Genomic DNA, 20,213 nt, shown 5'->3' on the forward strand with positions numbered 1-20,213 from the left:
TTATTGTGTCCTGGTCCACTTTTTGTGTGTGTGTGTGTGTGTGTGTGTGTGTGTGTGTGTGTGTGTGTGTGTGTGTGTGTGTGTGTGTGTGTGTGTGTGTGTGTGTGTGTGTGTGTGTGTGTGTGTGTGTGTGTGTGTGTGTGTGTGTGTGTGTGTGTGTGTGTGTGTGTGTGTGTGTGTGTGTGTGTGTGTGTGTGTGTGTGTGTGTGTGTGTGTGTGTGTGTGTGTGTGTGTGTGTGTGTGTGTGTGTGTTTTAAAAACAGCACTTTTTATTGTTTAGCAGGGGAGCCACCAAACTCCTGTTCATCAATGAAAGCCCACAGACTTGTGTTCTGAAGTGCCCCCTGTAGCTTGAAGAAGCTTCCAACCAGTTCAACCATAAAGTTCCTCTAGTGAAGAATAATAAACATCAATCATTAAAAACAAAAACTTAAATAACACTTATGGTAAAAAGCGCCTTTTAAATTACATATCTGAAACTGCAAAAAATAAAAATAAAAATTGACTAGGTTATTATGGTTCATAAAATACAGGAGCAAATACTTGCGCACACACAGTTCAGTTATCCTGGAGTCGCGCGGCTGGGAGGCACCTCCAAGGGTCTTCAATGTTGATTGGGGCCAGTACAATGATTAATATGCATTTGTTTATTGATTGATCTTTTCCAAGTCTTGAGTTACAGTACATGTTTTAAAGTAAGGGTTACCTGTGGGGTTAGTTAACAGCAGTAATCAGCACTGGGGGAATTTGTCACAATGCTTTCTGTGTTTCATTATTGATGGGGAAGGGATGTTAATCACTGCAAATGTACAATAATGGATGCTTTGAAATGTAAAAACAACAATGAAGATGCAAAGACAGTGCCAACAGAACCGACAAAAGATGGCAGACAAGAAAATCTCCCCTTTTCCGTATCTGGCCACAACTCAAGCACGTGCATGCAGACCCACCCACCCACGACTTAATGGCGCACGTTGTTCCATGGCCCTTCAGTGCCCACCATGACTTCCTCTGCCTAGCACTGCTTTGTCCAACTGCTTTCCAATCAAGTTTAAAAGTATATACTCTATACAGTTATATACAAACAGAGCTCCAAAGACTACTTGTATTATTTAAACATTGGATCCCAATTACTTCAAGCTACCTTCATAAGGCCAGATTCTAATGAAGCCTCAGCTCCTGCCAAGCGGATCCAGTGCGAATTGCTAGAAGGGGGAGCACTTATAAAGAGGGTGCAAACTGAGGCCATCGGTGAAAAATAAAGGTCCACCCCCTCTGTCGACAACTTGCACAGAACTAGGGCACCGTACAAACCCAGGCAGCAGAATTTGGCTCAGTGGCTTCTCAGCCCTGTGCAGATTCTCTTGTCTAAGTATCTGTCTCCTGGGAAGGGCCCCCGGAGGCCACTGCCCACCTTTCGATATGGGGGAGATGAGCTCATCTCTCTGCTTGGCCATAAAGGATACTGGGTCACCTTGCCGAAGTTACTCCCTTCCACACTTTCTCGACTCGCAGGATGGCTGCAGGGCAGAGAATGGTAGAAGCCATTTGTATAGGCAGAAAGTGCTCTAGAGATGAGGAAGGATCTTCAAGGTTGCCTGCGGGTCAATATCCTGTGTCAAGAGTGGAGGGCTGCCTTCCAAATTCCTATCCTCTCTCCCAACTACTGATACTTCTCTTGCCTTTTTATGGAGAGGTGCCCCAGGGAAGGCATGACAAGAGCCAAATTCTGACGCCTGGCTCCTGGCTGGCTCCTTTTGGCACAGCTCCATGGGAGAAAGCAAGCCGCCTTCGGCATAGAGGGATTCCTCACCACCCACCATTCTGATGAGATGGCCAAAAGTGCTTGTAAAAAGGATCCCAAAATTGTTTGGGAGGAATTAATTTTTTTCCAGGTCCCTCCATTAAATGAAATAGCCACAATTATTAGAATTAAACATAATTTTCAAACGATTGCCTTTGTTCTGTGCAATAAAAGAGACGTATTGACTAAAAGGCATCACCCAGGAAAACTCTCACAGCCTACCTTTTTTTAGCCTTCTTCGAGGTCCCTGCCAGCAGCAAGGCTTCCGTGCTTTACATGTCACAAATTGACCGCCATCTGGGTGGGGGGGGAACCAGTGTCAAGCAAATAGGGCAGGGCAGGGCACCATGGAAATATGCCGGCAGAAAGGCTACCCTTGCTACGTCTGCTCTGAAAATGGAGGCTTCCAAATGGGAAAGGTCTTCAGGTTGACCTTTTCTTTAGCTGCTCTGTGGCCTGTCCTGCCAGAAGACCCTTCAACACAATGGTTCTAGCTGCAGGTAGCCAGAGTGACTGAGTACACACAAAGTCTTGCTTCTGGGGCAAGAGCAAACAAGGAAATCAAGAAAGGCTAGGTGGAGCCCACAAGCACTGCATCTTCATTCATTCCAGTTTATTGACCTAAAATGTTGCTAGGCTTCAGCAGCGCTCTCCACTTGCATGGTGCCGTCTAACGGATCTGTGCCTCTAACTTTCTGGGCCATCAGACGTGCTGGTCAGCATGAATTCATGGCAGGATACACGTGGCACGGGCCAGGGTCCTCATCTGAGACTCACAATTGGCTTTATACTGCTGCCTCCTAGGAAGCACTAAGACCCACTGTGCTCCCCCCGCTGCATCGCCACGAGGCTGCCCCTGCCCCCTGCTTCCTTCCCTGCCTCTTGCTCCCGGGCAGATGTACTAGCCTGCAAATCCACCCACCCCACCCATTGCGTTCGGTTTCAAATGCTGTCCTGGGCCCCTCGCCAGCGCTGCTAACTCCATCCCAGCCCATCTCCTCTGATCTCAACTACCTGCAGCCTGTACAGCCGATGGGACCTGCTTCAGGTGCCACCCAGGGACCAAATGCCCAAGAGCCAGAAGGCAGAATCCTGACTCTTCACGAACCAGCCACAGCTTACTAGGCATAGAGCTATGAGCACGCAACAGACTCTTTACCTGAAATATGGAGAAAGCACGGAATGGCATCCCCACAGATGCAAAAATGTTATTTCCACTCCACCACACCATTCCTCTGACAGTTTTCTATTTAATCGCCTCTGGTTTGGCAAATACTTTCTGGGCCTTGCTGTTTCTCCGGGGCAGGGGTAGCCAACAAGGTGCCCTCAGATGTTGTTGCGCTAAATCCCCATTATCCCTGACCATTGGCCATGCTGGCCGGGGCTGATGGAAGATGGGAGACCAACAACATCTGCAGGGCACCACGTCAGCTGCCCCTGCTCTAGTGTGCTGGAATGGTGTACCCTTCAGATTAAAGCTCTCCCCAGGCACCTTTTACCAGCAGCCACGTGAGACCAAGCTCCATTAGCCCAGCACTGAATGAAGAGGATCACAGGAGCATCACCGGCAAATGGGGGAGATCTGCAATTTCATCAGGATGGAACTTCTCAGCCATGAACTTTTCTCCACCAGCCCAGATCCCAATCCTGAGACGTGGAATTCCCACCCTGCCCTACACCCTACAGTATCACCTTATATACCCCAAAAAGACCCCAGCAGGAGACACACACACACACACACAGCACAAAGGGATCCAAACTAAAACTTCACAGAGATGTTGGGCAGTGACACACCCGCCTGTTACAGCTTGTGCCCCTTTAGGGCAATAAAGGAGCCTAGAGGAGAGGGTGAGGAAAGGAGCCCCTCATTCAATTCTCTCAGTGCTTGGCTGAAAGCAAACAAACGTTGGCATGACAGTTCTGCTGAATGGCCCCTAGCTATACATGCATCTCTCAGAAATTTGCTACACTGCCCAGACAGACGCACACACATCCCATTTAGAGCGGCTGAGCCTTGCCTGTAGCTAAGACTTCCCAACTACCTCTCGTTTGGGCTCTCCCATGTTTCATCTTTGCTTGCTGTGGACCGCCCTTGCCATGATGCATCCTGCCTTTTCCTCCTGCCTGACCCGTTGCCACCCTTTTGTCCCAGGGGCCACCATCTCAAAGAGGAGACCCCTGCCTGCCCACTGAGTTATGCTGTACTTCAGACATGGAAATGAAAAGACACTGCCCCTCTGTCTTCAGTCCTGCAGCGATGCACCCTTAACCTCTCCAGTCACACCAGTGGCTAGCTGCATTCATTCGAGTTTATACCCTACAAAGAAGTCAAACCCTCTTTTCCCAAACCCACAATCAGCTCCCTGCTTCCTTGGGCCAATTCACACAACCAAACTAGTGTGTCAGGAACGTGCCTTGGGTGAATCGAGTGTCGAGAGAGATTGTGGCAGACATGAGGTGGAGGACTTACGTGTAACCAAACAACAGGGATACTTCATCATGTGCCAAACTAAAGAAGCTGACTGGGGGAAGGAACATTTCACTTGATTTAAATTCAGTTTTCCTTAGTCTGGCTGAGTGGATTGGCCAAGAAACAGACACCAGGCATCCCAGGCCATTGGCCACTCGGTTTCTCCTTGTTGCACCCCGTGGAAGCAACTACTTGAGCCCAACAGTTGAAAACATCCACGGAGCTGCCCTGCTTGCCTGCAAAAGGTTACCATGTCTCCCTCTCTCGCCTGACCGACCTCTCCCAATCACTCTCCTCTTTGAATCGGGAACACAGTTAAATTGCTGTAAACATCAACAGAATGGCTCTTGCTCATTTAAGATCCTATGCAAGCAGCCAGCCGACTCCTCTGCTTTTCCTCTTCCTGTTGTGCAGGAGAAGACAGGGATGCCACCATTTAAAAATAAAAACAAGCAAACCCTCTGGATGATTCATAGCCTTCCTGCTTCCTTTGACACAAGAGGGCGTCACATGCCATTCATCCTTCTGCTCCTGTAAATGAAGGAATGAGCTCCACGTTTCAACGCAGATAATGAACTGTAAGTCTAATGCCAACACCTATCTGGAAGACGCCAATTTTCTTGTTTCACATTATGGAAGATGAAATAAATGTTGAATATATAGATATAGACAAATAGGTAGGCAGGTAGGTAGATATTAATGAAGCTGAAATGGGAAGGAGCCTGCCTGCCTGCCTGCCTGCCAGTGCTGTGCTTTTTCACTCTGTAACCCTGAACATCAGCAGTCAATCATTCTTGCTAGTATAAAAACCAAAACGGGCTCTGGATGAAATGCACAGCACCGGGAGACACCTGCAGCACTGAACTGAGGGACAGTGAAATGCAGACTGGGGGAGGAGGGGGCTTGATAGAAGCAGGGCTATTGCTCAGCATCAGTAAATGGCATGAAACAATTTTGAGGGAGGGAAGCAGAGAAAGCAAAGAAGAGGCGAGATGGTGAGGCCAATGGTAGGGAAGTGGCTTTTACAAAGTCAACTAAAAAAACATAAACTTAAAAAAAACCCAAATCCCTACAGAATGCATAAAGTGACCCTTGCACTTCTGTTGTTGTTGTCGTCCTTGCTGACAGACTTGGTGCCTTAGGGCTGCTGCTCCGGCACCGATGTAAGAGTTGAGTTGTTGCATACAATGTTTGACTCCAGATCTGCAAGAAAGAGGGAGAGAAGAACAGTTTGGACAGGCATTAGAAGCAGCAACACAGAAACAGCTAAGGGTGGGTTTGTATCTCTCCCGTCAGGGGCCCGGCATTTAATAGATTTCACTCTTCCAGCCAATCAACACCTTGCTTGGAACAAAGTTTCCTCAAGGTGCATCTCTCTGCAAAAAGTCAATTTAAAATCCTCATAGGATTTGCATGTCACCTGTGTTCTGTCAGTAGAAGAGAAGCATTTAAGAGGACAAATTCACACCGCAGGTGTCCCCCAGTGGGTGGTCAGATTTCTGCTGGTGGCTATGTGTTGTCATGGGCCAACTGAAGCTAGAGAAACAACAATGGTTCAGGCACATAAAAAGCAAAAGTAGCTGTGTTGGTCCATAACAACTAAAAAATGCACAGCTGAGGACCCCCCCAAAGTGTTTTGGGGGGGAAATGGTTTTGGTTAGTCTTATTAAAAGTATAATTACACAACCGTGAACTTTAAATTTTTTGAGAGAGAGTTGAAAGTAGTCTGAGAGAGGCTTCACTTCCTGTGATGTCACATTTGTTTTGTCCCACTTTTGCCTCTGCTCAAAGATATTGTGTATGTTTTTGAAGGAAATGCAAAAACCTTACTAGAGGTGAAAGCAGGACAAGCAACAGCACCCTTAGGGCTGGGAAGCAAATTAACAAGCGATTATCCCTCTCTGCCACGAATTTGACCTTTTTTAAAAACATTTCATTTCATTTTTCATTTATAACAACATGCAAAAACACTGTAAATGCGATACACAGAAATCATATTTGTTTTGTCTGGTCTGGTATACAATATGACCATTTTTATTGTCATTCTTAGTTTCTTACTATATAAATGAATTCAACTGCCCTCTTTGTTCCATAGCAGTTGGCTCACATTGCAAACAGGGGTGGTGGTGCGTAGTTGACTCTTTTCCACTTGATTCTGGCGGTCTATGGAACAGACCCCCATCTCCAGGACAGTTCCACCAATGGGCTTTTTGTTCACATGGGGGGCAAAACCTGCTGTTTGGGGTCATTAGGGATCTGCTACTCAGAACCCATCAGAATCTTCTCTCTAGCTCCCTCCTTTCCTCCCTCCAAGAGCAAGCTTCAAGTCCTCACTCTTGCAAGAGGCAACAAGCTTCCTACAGCCAACTCCTCTGTCCCACCAAGACTAGAGAAGGAAGCAGCGTTGACTCTGAATGAGCTTTACTCTTGTCACCTCAAGCAAGCGGGGCTGTGAATCTGCTAATAGGTGTTAAATATTTAAAAGGGTGTCAGGAGAAAGGAAGGAAGCAGCAGCTCTTGTCATTCACTGGGAGCAGAAATGCAGAGAAATAAAGTGTTGGTGTGACAAAAAGGTAGATTTAGGCTCAATTTCCGGATGCAACAAGCAGGAATAAGATGTTGACGGAGGCTAGAGAATCTCCTTCACTCACAGTTTTCAAAGCAAGGGGATACTGCTGGGGATACTGCTGGGGATACTGGAGATGCTGGACTTCCACCTCAAAGCTGCCTTTGGAACCTGCCAGCTCCCACAGTTTGATGTTCCTGCCTCTGATACCGCAGAACAGACTCACCTCTGCTCTCCTATTAGAAGCTGACGGTGCAGTGATGGAACTGCACCTCTTCCAGGCTGGCCTGAGTAACGGAGCCTGCAGCCTGAACTCGAGATCTCTCGGTAACAGGGAGGTTATATTTAACTCCTGCTGCCTGCTTGTTGTGTCATGCTAAGACAGCCTTTCCCAGCCAGTGCGCCTCCAGATGTTGTTGGACCACAGTTCCCATCAGCCTCAGCCAGCATTGCCAATGGTCAGGAAGATGGGAGTTGTGGTCCAACAACATCTGGAGGCACACCGGTTGGGAAAGGCTGTGCTAAGGTCTGTTTTGCCCTCTTGTGCTGAAGGTCCTGCTCTGACTGATATGCCCTGTGGCAAGAATTGGCAGTCGTTCTGGCTGATGTAGGTGGAAGAGCCCTGGCTTGTAACATTTCTAATGATCTAAAGAGGAAGAAAAAGCAATCCCACCATTGTTTCTTCCTTTTGAAAAAACTGACCCTATTTAGGAGGAAGGGTGCACATGCATGCGTCCACTTCCTAGCCCAGGGGTTCCCAATCGTGGCCCGTGGCCCACTGGCGGGCCACGGCACGTTTTCCAGGTGGGCCACACAGACTGCCCAATTCTTGTCTTTTTTTCTTGACAGGCGTATGGCCACACCATTTTCGAATTGTACCTGACAAAGTTGGCAGCACACGGTATAACTCATGAGTCATACCGTGTTCTGCGTAGTGTTTGGTTTCTGGCAGTTGCTGACAACTTATCCACTTGTGTTTTGTGGCGCGCTTGAGTCAGACACGCGTGTCACTCTCTCATGTTTATCACCTCCCAAGACACTATTTCTAGGTAAGTTATCTTGTTCATATATTTCATGGTAACAACTTCTATAGTGAAGAATATATATGGTATAATACACACATATATGGTACAATATGGTGAAAAGATACATAAATGGGGACCTAGCCTGTCTAAAGCCAAAGCGATCTATTTGGAGGGGGACCGAGAGGGGGATCTGGTTGCACTCGTGGTCCTTACACCTGCCTGTGGCATTTCTCCCACTTACATTCCCTGATGTCGCCTGCACCTCCCACTCAGTGCAGGCAAGGCTATGCAGAGACGGCAGCAGCTGTCTGCCTGGCAACGAGTGAAGAGATGGTTTATGCAGGTAAACAAAGCAAAGCCAACTTCAGTAGAGGCCGCTTAGTCTTTTTCTAGAGCAACTGGCCGCAAAATGTATCTGAGGGAGATTTTAGCCAGTTGCGACAAGAGGCTGAAACCTCCTCCGGCCTCTCTCCCAATGGTTCTAGTCTGGGCTCCTGTGCTGCTTCTCACCTCCGGGGTTGAATTTCCCCACCCTCTGTATGCACACAGAAAGACACACACATTTCCTTTAAAGTTGTGAACCCACTTAAAGGTCCCTGGCCCAAAAGCGAGAGTGATTGTTGCATTTTGGACTTTCAGTCCCATTTGGTGAAGTTTCCTGTAGTGTCCTTTAGGATTCCAGTCCTAGAGATCAGATCATGCTGCTTTGCCTACAAAGAAGCTTTCCAAATGCAATAGGCTCCCCCGCCGCCCGCCCTTACAGATCCTTGCTGTGACTTACATGGATTGGCCAATGAGATTACCAGTGTGGAGGTACGTAGCTGTAGGCAGGGGTCCCTTGAGCCCTGTACGTTGGCACAGAGACTGGATGTGCTCCAATTGCAGTGTGTTGAGGAGTGGTCAGCAGAGTGCCTGCAACAGGAAGAGGGAATCAGAGGGAACGGAAGCACTGGACGCTGCATCCCGGCACCTCAAGCAGTCGTTAGGGGTTGTGCCCCTGGCGGAGTCAGAACCAAGGGCCCCAAAGAAGGTGGGAGGAGGAATTCCCTGATGTGTGGGGCTTGGCTTTCTGGCATGAATCCCCTGCAAGCACTTGCATGGCAGGCAACCCTCTTCAATGCACACACCTGGGGGACTACACTGTATAGGCAGAGGCACCTTGACTATGAGCGGATGGAGGGCAGGGTGGGGGAAACTGTGCAAGCAGCCTTAAGGGCAGCACGGTGCAAAGGTTGACTCCTCGGGGATGGTGGAGGGCTGGCCTTGTCTGTACCATCCAACTTGGGAATGGCACCTGAGGTTGCCACACTGCTTTGGGAAGTAGGAGAGGACACAGAGGAAATCCCTAGACACCCGTTGAACAGGCCATGCAGAAGATCCAATCCCTTACCTCCAACAATGTGCAAAGTTGCACCCGTGTTGTAACCAAAGAAACAGACCTTCACTGGGGGAGGAGGGGGCGGGGCAGGAGCTGGCAGATAAAGGAGGCCATTTTATTTCAGCTTAACCATCCTACTGGTCTCAGGCATATTTGCACAATTAGCTACGGAAATCAGACATAATAAAGTGCATATATTTCAATGAATGCTTTTTTATTGAATGCTCTTCTGCCCGCCCCCAAACTGCAACAAGAGTTCTGCTGGTGGCATTTCAAGAACTACTGTTCTCCCAAATGGGTACATTGCTATTGAAATTATTGCTTGGCTGTCTTGTCCTGGCTTTCATCTACTTCAGAGCTTAGTTTACCCCCACCAGACATTCTGAACAAAAACCTGGCTTGCTTTCTTCCATTAGGACAGAGATTGCATGGAGGGTTAGCTTTCTCTCTGCCATACCATGCTGCTCTTCCTGACAACTGGGAAACTGTGATGTGGTCAAGGAACTCAGAATAAGCACTGTGATGCTTTTTCCAGCCTAGAGAGATCACCAATGCTGCGGGCCTACGCCATATCCTCGTTCAGTTCTCGTTCATGTTCTCGTTCAGGGGTGGGGAATCTTTTTGGCTCCATGGGCCAGACGCTTCGCAGGATCAGCCTTGCGGGCCAAATCTGAGAGGTGGGCAGGGCCAGGAATGGGGGGGGGAAAGAAGCCACCATTTTACAGGCTTGCTTTGTTTGCCTGTATGCACCTGTTCCTTGTTGGAGCAGTACTGAACCTTGCAAAAGTGATGTCAGCTGATTGACAGGTGGGTGTGGTTTGGGAAAATGGCCTTGCAGGCCAAGATTGGCCTATGGGCCAGAGATTCCCTGCCCTCTGCTCTAGCTCATGAAAGAGCACAAGGAAGACAGGGTGGAAGAAGGGCAGAGGAGCGACTGAAAAGGTTGTTGAATAGCCTCCCTTGGGAGCGCAGGGTGCTCCTTCACTGGAAATAGAAGGCTGGACAGTCACTTGTTAGGGATGCTGTAGTCCCAGGTCCCTGCACTGACTAGATGACCTCCATGGTCCCTTCCAACCTTAAAATTGTATGAAGGCACAGTAGTAAGTTAAGTGAGGAAGCCAGATTTCGACTGGACATCAGGAAAAACTTCCTAACTGTTAGAGCCATACGACAATGGAACCAATGACCTAGAGAGGTGGTGGGCTCTCCGACACTGGAGGCCTTCAAGAGGCAGCTGGACAGCCATCTGTTGGGAATGCTTTGATTTGGATTCCTGCATTGAGCAAGGGGTTGGACTTGATGGCCTTATAAACCCCTTCCAACTCTACTATTCTATGATTCTGAGTACCAGTGGGTGAAATGCCTCACTCTGTTAGTGGAAACAGAAAGTTTAACTTGGTAGAATACTGAGAGGATTCTGGTTTTACTGACGTTCCATCGAAGACTGGAAACAAAACAAAAGAAAGTGGCAGCAGGCACACAAAAGCTCTCGAAATGAATCACTACCGACAAGCAAGAGCTACCTGGATTCTGCTCTCAGAAAAACCAGATTCTGTGACCTGAATAAATTTTGCAACCATCAGACAAACGTGCACGATTTCTCTAGGTTTGCATCATTTGTTCTGCTTTTCAAAATGTGATTCATTTATCATATTGACACCCCTCATTTCAGCCTCAAATTGGCGCCCAAAATGGCACAGAGAGACACAATTTTGATAGGGTTATGTGGGGTGTGTCGCATGGCAGAGTATTCTGGTCCTAGCAGTCAATGATACAGTCCTCCTTCCAGGCTCTTCCTTCCAGAGGGAGGTGGGCAGAAGCAGCTGCAGTAGACGTAGCGGCTGGCTAATGGCAACGCTGCCAGCCCACAGAAGCAGCCCTTCTCATTTCTTACAATTTTGCATAATTTCCTTTTTACTAGCCATGGAGAGACATGAAGACTGCAGAAATCTGAATCGCAGCTGCCATGCTGTCAATAATATTTGCACAGCCACAAGGAAAGACTCTTTGGGCAGGGGGCTGCTTAGCAGAAAGATGTTCAGAAATCCAAATATTTGCACTTTCATGGAAGTACAGCAAGCACACAGACCCACAAAGATGTTTAGGAAGCGCAGACGAGACAATGCAGTTCTAGTTTATTGCAAATTGTACTGTAGCCTTTGGCAATGTGGTGCCCTGCAGGTGTTCTGGACTACAACTCCCATATGCTCCTTTGGGAGGAAGGGCAGGATATAAATTTAACAAACAGACAAACACACAAACTGGGGCTGATGGGCCTGTAGCTCAAAACACCAGGAGGGCCCCTTTGTTGTTGGCAAAGGCTGCTCCACTGCAAAGATTAATAAAACAGATATTATTTTTATTTAATTCTCACCTGCTGACATTGCCATGGTGGTCCCAGCTACCATCCCCATGGCCACGCCATTAGTCCTTGGGGCAGCCACAGGAGCTGGATAAATAGCAGAGGGGATGCTGTTTGGCTGGACCACAGTGGTGTGATGGATGACGTGAGGCTGTGCCGCATACACAGGCTGTGTGTAATATGCTCCCTGCTGGGAAAGAAGGGGAGGGGCACCACATTTCAGCAGGTCTGTTTGAAAAAGTCAGCACTGACACGACAGGACACACAGTCTTCGAGCTGCTAGATTCATTCAATTTAATTTAATCTACTCTTTCTCTTTCCAGTGCAGTCTTTCATTTCTGTGCAGTGCCCAGCAATTAGGTGCTAACCACCCCCATTGTCCATACTGGGTATCACACTTATAAGGAACATGTCAAAGACCTTTTCCACCTGCGAAACAGTTAAGCTCAAATTGGTACTGGGGGAGATTTCCAACAGGCAGGTCAATTTTCTCTCTGCACACTCCAGGGTTTGCTCTGTCTTGATGGATATAGCAGAACAGTACATCCTTTATTATGCAAGGGGAAAGGAGAAGCAAAGTTGGGATTCTTCTCAAAAGCACATCAGAAGAGCCTGCTCGATCAGTTCTGTAGCCTGTCTACTTCAGCATCCTGGTCTCACAGTGGCCAACCAGATACTCCATAGGAAGCCTCCAGGACCTGAGTACAACCATCTCCCCACTTGCAATACCCAGCAACTGGCATTTAGAGGCATCCTGTCTCCGACAGCGGAGATGGAACATAGCCATTGTGGCTAGTAGCCATCGATAGCCCGATCCTCCACGAATCTCTCTAATCCCCTTTTAAAGCCATCCAAGTTGGTGGCCATCACCTACATCTTGTGGGAGCAAATTCCATCATTTCACTATGTGCTGTGCAAAGACTTTCTTTTGTCTGTCCTGAATTTTTCAACATTCAGCTTCCTTGGAAGGCCCCAATAGGTTCTAGTACTATGAGGGTAAAAACCTTGCCTCTCTCCACTTTCTCCACAACATACATAATTTTATACACTTCTATCATGTCACCTTTTCTCTAAACCAAAAAGCCCCAAATGCTGCAACCTTTCCTCACAGGGGAGTCGCTCCACCCCTTTGATCATTTTGGTTGCCCTTTTCTGCACCTTTTCCGCACCTTTTCCAACTCCACAACATCTTTTTTGAGGTGAAGCGGCCACAACTGTATGCAATATCCAAAATGCAGCTGTACCATAGATTTATATAACATTATGATATTGGCAGTTTTATTTTCATTCCCTTTCCTAATGATCCCTAACATGGGATTTGCCTTTTTCACAGCTGCTGCATACTGGGTTGATATTTTCATCAAGCTATCCACCACAACTCAAAAGTCTCTTTCCTGGTCACTCATTGCCAGTTCAAACCTCATAAGCATATATTTGAAGGTAAGATTTTTTTACCCCTGTGTGCATCATTTTACATATGCTTACATTGAATTGTATTTGCCATTTTAATGCCCACTTACCCAGTTTGGAGAGACCCTTGTTGCTTTCCCTTTTTATTTCTCACCCTGAACAATTTGGCATCATCAGCAAACTTGGCACCTCACTGCTCAGCCCTAACTCCAGAAAAGTACAGGTCCCAATCCCAATCCCTGGGGACTCCACTTCTTATATCCCTCCACTGTGAGAACTGTCATTTATTCCTAGTCTCAGCTTCCTATTCTTTAGCCAGTTACGGATCCAGAAGAGAACGTGTGCTCTTATCCTATGACTGCTAAGCTTACTAAAGAATCCTTGGTGAGGGACTTTTACTGAAATCTTTTTGAAAATGGCTCCTGGATCACCCCTATCCATATGCTTATTGATTTTATTTATTTATTTTATTTGTTTCATTTTTAAACCGCCCATAGCGAGTAGCTCTCTGGGCGGTGTACAAAAGATTAAAAATACAAAAATACAAAATATCACAATAAATAAACAGTAAACAAAGAGATTTAAAATTGTAACATTAAACGCATTAAAATGCCTGGGAGCATAGCCAGGTCTTAACCTGGCGCCGAAAAGATAGAAGCGTCGGCGCCAGGCGTACTTCTTCGGGGAGGCTATTCCACAGTTCGGGGATACTCTCAAAGAACTCTGAAAGGTTAATTAGATGGGACTTGGCTTTGGAGAAGCCATGCTAGTGGTTCTTCACAAGACTTGTTCTTCTATATACTTGGTAATTTATTTGTAATAATTTCCAGTAGTTTCCCCACAACATGCTAACCAGCTGGTAACTTCCCCAGTCCACCCTCAATTCCTTTTAAAAATTGGCATTAAACTGGCCACTTTCTAGTGGGGCAAGAGGCTGATCTTAGGGACAAGTTAATATATTTTGGTTAGAAGATCAGCAATTTCACAGTTGAGTTCTTGACCTGGTGATTTGTTCTCGATAAGGCCTAGTAGTTCATCATCATGACAAATTCATATAGGATAAGGCTATCAATGGCTACTATAGGAGGTGCTGTGCCTCTGAACACTAGGGTGCTGGGAATTACAAGTGGGGAGAGTGCATTTGTGCTCATGTGCTGCCTGAGGGATTCCCATGGGCATCTGGCTGGGCACTGTGAGAACAGGATGCTGGACTAAATGAGCCTTTGTTGTGATCCAGAAGGATGCTTCTTCAGCTCTTCATGATGGCACCATTGTTACAGAATATCCTCCCAAGGGGGCCTGCAAAGTCATCACTTTGCCAAGTTTTAGGCATGACATAAAACATTTGGATTGTTCCAGTTCAATGAAATTTTGTTTTCTATGTTTAGATCAGCAGCTGTATTTTTTGGGTGTGTGTGTGTGTGTGTGTCTATCATCTGCTGTTGTTGTAAACTGCAAGAATAACAAAAGAAACACAAAACACACACACACACACACATATATATACACATACACGCACCTGAGCATACAGGTTCTGCTGTGGATAGGCACTTCGGATGGGGTACATCGCAGTTTGGTAAGGATTTGGAGATGGAGAATACGGAGGAGGTGCATTGTTGCTCTGGGTAGGAGGGACCTTGTAGGGGGTCCCAGTGGTATACCCTGTTGAGAAACAAGAAGCAAGGCCCGTCAGTCTGGCCCTCCAGGGTTAAAGCTGTTGTTGCTTGGGGCACCACCAAACAGCAGCATCCTATTAGCCATTCTCCTCACTCCCCTCAAGAAAGGGTGGGGCCTGGCTGGAGAGGAGGGGAGCCAAAAGTTATAGACCCTAGGCATTTGGGTAGCAAACAAAGAAGAGCCGTGAAAGAAAGCAACACAAACGAAGCAGGTAGCCCATGGAGGGCCAGGCTGAGCATTTCCCCCTAGGCGTTGCATGCAGACAACTTACAAGAACAGCCCTTCTAGATCAGACCAAATGACTATCTAGGGTTACCCAAGATGACTTTTGTTTTGAATTAATAAAAAGAACTAGGGCATGTAGATGGGACTCTGGATTATATGCCTTCCAATGTTTCAATGATGGAAACAGAGGCTCTCTGTACTTATAACACCTTCCATGCTCAACACAAGGCCCCGCTTTTAAGTATTGTCGAAGGTTCTTTCCTGCCTGCTATACGCTAAGCTGACCATAACAACAACTGAAAGAATACTTATTACAATGTATAAGCCTCACAATGGACCCAGATGTAGAACAGCTTCAAATCAAACATATCTAGTAACACCTTCTATGAGGCCAGACTGTTATATGGAGAGACCCAGCATCTCCCTAGAAGGCTACAAATGGGCACTATGGTCCCAGGCTATGGACTGAACGTACACGAGGCCACTACTTTGCCTGAAGTTCATTAGGTCTGGGTCTGGTCAGTGCCTGGATGGATGATTGCCTGGGAGCCCCTCTCCCATGCATATACCACCTTGGGCCCCACAAGGGAAGAAAGGTGGAATATAAATGTGAGAAAATAAATAGGATAGGGAGATTGTTTGTCTTGGGGGACAGGTACTTTTCTAGAGACAGTTAGAAGCTTGTGCTACTGCTGCTGTTTCTGTACTCACAACTGCTAACACAGATTAGAATAGTTGGGTTTTTACTTCATTGTTATCTATTTATTTTATCTGTCATTTCAGATAATGAGATAAATGGATGTTGTATTTTTATTGCCTTTATATAAATGGCTTCGAGACTTTTATTATATTAAGGGGCACGGATTTTTATAAATAGGTAGAAAGAATCACCATTGCATCCATAGCAATGCAGCGTTACTGTTCTTTAACGATCCTGTGAAAGCATAAAAGGATGTTTCATAGTAATATGGTCGCTAGCAAGAATTAAGTGAACTTGAAAATGTGCCCCAAATTAGGGAAGCTCCAGGGCACTATCTAGCTTTTCTGCTCCCACAGGAGGTGAGGAAGGCAGCCAGTCCTTGTCCATTATGGGTTCATTTGTGCAAATGCAAAATTCATCCAAAATCTGATACTGAGGCGAAAGAACACTGAACTGCAGGAAACAGATGGCAAATATAGCAATTCCCTTCAAGAGGGACGTAATTACCTTCTTGTTCACTGACCTCAGAGTCAGGCCCAGTATTAACAAACCAATTTTGAGATTTTGGGCATGAGAAGCCTATCAGGCTGGATTACTCCTGCTATGACAAATATGGGCAGTGTTTCTCTGAACACTGCTGCGCATTGTTAGTAAGGTGCTATTAACATCCTGGAATGAGTTGAGTGGGCTATTTCGAAATAGAGGTATTTTACAAAGCATCTGTTGCAGCGTGCGCCCGTCAACTGCATAATTAGAACACAAGGCAAAAGCCACTTAGGAACCCAAAGCATATTCCTATGCCACCTCTCCACGCAGTAGGTAGCTTATATGAAGTTTAACACAACAAAGGACCAATGTCGGTGCATTCAGGGACAGGAACATGGCAGGATTGGACCCTTAATGATTACTAGGATTGTAAGTGGGGGTTTGTTGCAATTCTACATGCAGTCAGTAGTCAAGTGGAGCACTTGGGTATTGAGCTTCCTACTTTTTTTTTTTAAACAGACAATAACTACTGCAACTTATTTCCTGTGCCTGGGATCCAAAGACTGCTTAGGCTCACACGAGGGCTTGTACCAGCCCAGTGCAATGTTTAGTCTCTTCCTGTCCCTCTTGGCCCGCTCCCACATCACAAACTACTTTCAAAATCACCCCTTTCAAAAACATTTGGTGAGCAGCACGGGGTGGCAAAGCAAACTTGCCAAGAGTTAAGGACTCTCTTTCAGCTCTCATTCACTGCCCAATGAAACCAAATCAAGAAGTAGGAGCAGGTATAGGAGTTGTTTCCCCCAGGATAATTGGACAAATCAGCCAGGATAACCTAAGAGGCCAATAGCCCAAGCAGAGAAATGGAATAGTGGGCACAGGAGAGCTCTTTCATACAGCTGCTGAACTGGAACTGATCTACCTAGTGAGCCCCCTGTCAGCAATGCAGCTGCAGAGGGTTTGCCAGTTGATGGTGGTCTCAGGAGCACCATCTTAGATCTCACAATTCCCCAAGAATCAGCTTGGTCTTGACTGGAAGGCCAGCAGAGGAGAGAGAAGCATTTCCAGATTTTAACCCCCCTTGCAGGTTTTCCATCCAATTCAGAAGCCAGCCCCCCCCCCCACACAATTAAAATTAAAATAAATGCTCCCAGCACCATCTGGAGAGCACAACCAAAGCTCTGCAAAAAAACCTTTAGGATCCTCTTAGCCTTCTCACTGTAACATCACAGCTTTGGCTTGAAATGCCAGAAATGACCCAGAGAACCCATCCAGCCAATGAGTGTATAGCTTCCCCTTCTCTTAAATCTAACCCAAAATATCTGGAGGGCACCAGGATGGAGAAGGCTGCTATAGGCCGAATCCCTTCATCCCCTTGCCTAAGCTCAACCCGTGCAATGCAGATCACAAGGAGAGAGCAGGCACACTGTTTCCCTGTTTCCATTTTCAAGGATTGGTTCATTTTTCACTGCTGCACACTGCCCTAATGAAGGGAGGGAGGGAAGGTCTTCTAAGTAAATAAACAAACATTGCCAGAGGTGCTTGCAGAACTGTAGCTCCAGATGTCTCAGGAATGTGAGCGGACGCCACTACCAAAGGCATCTACGTGATGTTTTTCCAGGTACAACATCATGCCACCCAATGTCATTAATAGAGGACTCAGGTTTTGTAGGCAGCAGACTCTGTGTGATTAAAAGCAGGCACCCTCCCAACATTTATGTTTCTAGCCACACAGATTTGGCAGAACAAGACAACAAGCAGAGTCATTAATTGGTCTGCCTTGGCCTGTAAGCAAAGCGCCCTCGTGACTACTCAGAGGAGCACTGTGCCTGCCTTACGCTCTCCTTTAAAGCTGCAACTAGCAGGAGCTCCTTTTAAACAAAGAGCTCAACTTGAACAGTCACACCTGCAGAACAGGGTCAAAGTAGCTGAGCTTGCCTCCGCATAAGAGTTCAACGCAACATGACCCAAGTGGAAAAGGGAACTCCTTCTCAGAGACTAGACTGTTGTGTATCGCCAAAGGTCACCTTAGCGTAATAGAGATTTTTCAGATCGCTTTGCACCCACTTCTGCTCTCTACAGGCCCATTTGCATTATTGACAAAAGTGCAGCATCTGTTTGACTCCTATTAAAAACAAGAATGGCTTCCTCCTTGCAGATACACAGAAGAACAGAAAGTTGCAACTTTGCCATAAAAGGGCAATCTGGAACATCAACACAAAACCATGGCAAGTTACCCTGCAGAGAATAATTGGCAAGCAAGGGATTTGGGTTGGGAGGGGGGAAGAGAGAAAGACAGACCCATCTAGCTCCAAGGCCACTATCATTTGGCAACCCTAAACTGAATGTATAATGGCTGTGAAACAATCCATGTTGCATTTTCCATAAGACTGAGTGCTATATGGATTTCACCGCAGGGAAGCAACGCTGGGACCTGAATCACAAGATGCAATACAGAAACATGTATTCCATTTTAAAGCCAGAATCTCACAAATCTCTCAGACCAGAACTCCCAGCAATCTCCTCCTCTGCAGTGTACTGTACTCGACAATCATGACCACCAACTCCCACTCCACACAGGAAGGGAAGGCTACCTCCCTCGGACAGCTATAAACCCAAAGCCTAGAAACCTAAAGGAAGTGGACTGGGAGGAAGGAATATGAGTACAGCCGTTCTGAAAAGAATAGTACCCTGCACATGATTACAGGAAAGCAGACAATCTGTAAGGTACCTTGATGAACCTTGTCACGGAGGCATTGCTAGCTGATTTGCAGTGTCTTATTCTCAAAATAGCTAGGAATGAGCCCCAATGTGTCTATTCTGAAAATTCCTGGGAATGAGCCCCAATCTATATGTGCAGCTGAGGGGGGGGGCAGGAGTATCACTTGAAAATGCCAATACACATGATCAGACTGCCACATGGCAATGCTTTCAAGCAACTACCAAAGACTGTGCATATTTAAAGGAACTTTAAATCCAAGGAATGACTGGATTCTGGGTCCATGGGCTACACTTCCTGGAACATGGACTGCTGGCAAGTTATGGGTTGCATCTCACAAGGACTGGGAAGAATGTTTGGCCACAGCATGGAGACGTTCATCAGGAGGGCTTTAAATCCTAAGGGGGAGGGAGATGTAAACTTGGCGGTAAAACTGATGAAGGCTTCTGCTCAGTAAGAGGAACTGAGGGAACGGCTCTAATGGGGCCTACTTATAGTCTTCATAAAAATGTAGGAAGGAAGCCAGGCTGTAAACCACATGGTCATTGATGTCTGTATACTAATGCCCAGAAAATGGGAAACAAACAGACTGACTTGAACTCTGAATACAGGAGTGTAAATATGAAGGCCAGACCACAAAGGAAGAGTACAGTCAGGTATCACGGAATTCAGGGATGGTGTCAGGCAGGCTAAAGTTGAGAATGAGCTGAGGTTAGCGAGAGATGCCAAAAGCAACAAAAAAGCTTTCTTCAGGTACATGCATAGTAAAAGACAGAGAAAACAAATGGTGGCACAGCTACTCAATGAGGATGGCAAAATGATAACAGATGACAAAGAAAAGGCAAAAGTGCTCAATTCCTACTTTGGCTCAGTCTTCTTCCAAAAGAGGGTCTATTTCCTCCTGGGAAACATGAAGTTGAAGGGGCAGGACTGCAGCTTGAGACTGATAGACAAATGGTCAAGGAATACCTCATTACTTTGAATGAGTTCAGATCTCCAAGGCCTAATGAACTGCATCCTAGAGTATTGAAGGAAATGGCTGAAGAACTCTCAGAACCGCTGTCTATTATCTTTGCGAAATTGTGGAGGATGGGTGAAGTGCCCGATGATTGGAGGAGGGCTAATGTCAAAAAGTGCCCCATCATATTCTGATTATCAAGCTAGCTAAATGTGAGCTGGATGGAACAACTATCAGGTGGATCCACTGTTGGCTACAGAATAGTATTAAGAGTGCTTATCAATGGCTCCCTTTTAAACTGGGGGGAGGTAACGAGTGGGGTACCGCAGGGCTCGGTCCTGGGCCCAGTGCTCTTCAACATTTTTCTTAATGACTTGGATGAGGAGGTGCAGGGAATGCTTATCAAATTTGCACATGATTCAAAATTGGGAGG

At 46.5% G+C, this 20,213-nt stretch overlaps 1 protein-coding gene across 11 annotated transcripts in view; it reads right to left on the reverse strand.

Annotated features, from left to right (window-relative positions):
• Positions 1 to 632: 632 nt before the first annotated feature.
• FAM168A (family with sequence similarity 168 member A) overlaps positions 633 to 20,213 on the reverse strand; it is a 251,675-nt gene continuing 232,094 nt past the window's right edge. For 6 of the 11 annotated variants that reach the window (XM_061629088.1, XM_061629079.1, XM_061629078.1 and 3 more), the window contains 5 exons: positions 14,535 to 14,677; positions 11,618 to 11,795; positions 9,256 to 9,336; positions 8,647 to 8,777; positions 633 to 5,477 (listed from right to left, as the gene is read on the reverse strand). In XM_061629088.1, coding sequence (XP_061485072.1) covers positions 8,665 to 8,777; positions 9,256 to 9,336; positions 11,618 to 11,795; positions 14,535 to 14,677 — 515 coding nt within the window. In that variant the 3' untranslated portion in view covers positions 633 to 5,477; positions 8,647 to 8,664. The remainder of the gene's footprint in view (positions 5,478 to 8,646; positions 8,778 to 9,255; positions 9,337 to 11,617; positions 11,796 to 14,534; positions 14,678 to 20,213) is intronic. The other 5 variants (XM_061629089.1, XM_061629083.1, XM_061629082.1 and 2 more) reach the window with 3 other exon arrangements.

This window comes from Rhineura floridana, chromosome 5 (assembly GCF_030035675.1).
Source record: "Rhineura floridana isolate rRhiFlo1 chromosome 5, rRhiFlo1.hap2, whole genome shotgun sequence".
Taxonomy (NCBI): Eukaryota; Metazoa; Chordata; class Lepidosauria; order Squamata; family Rhineuridae; genus Rhineura; species Rhineura floridana.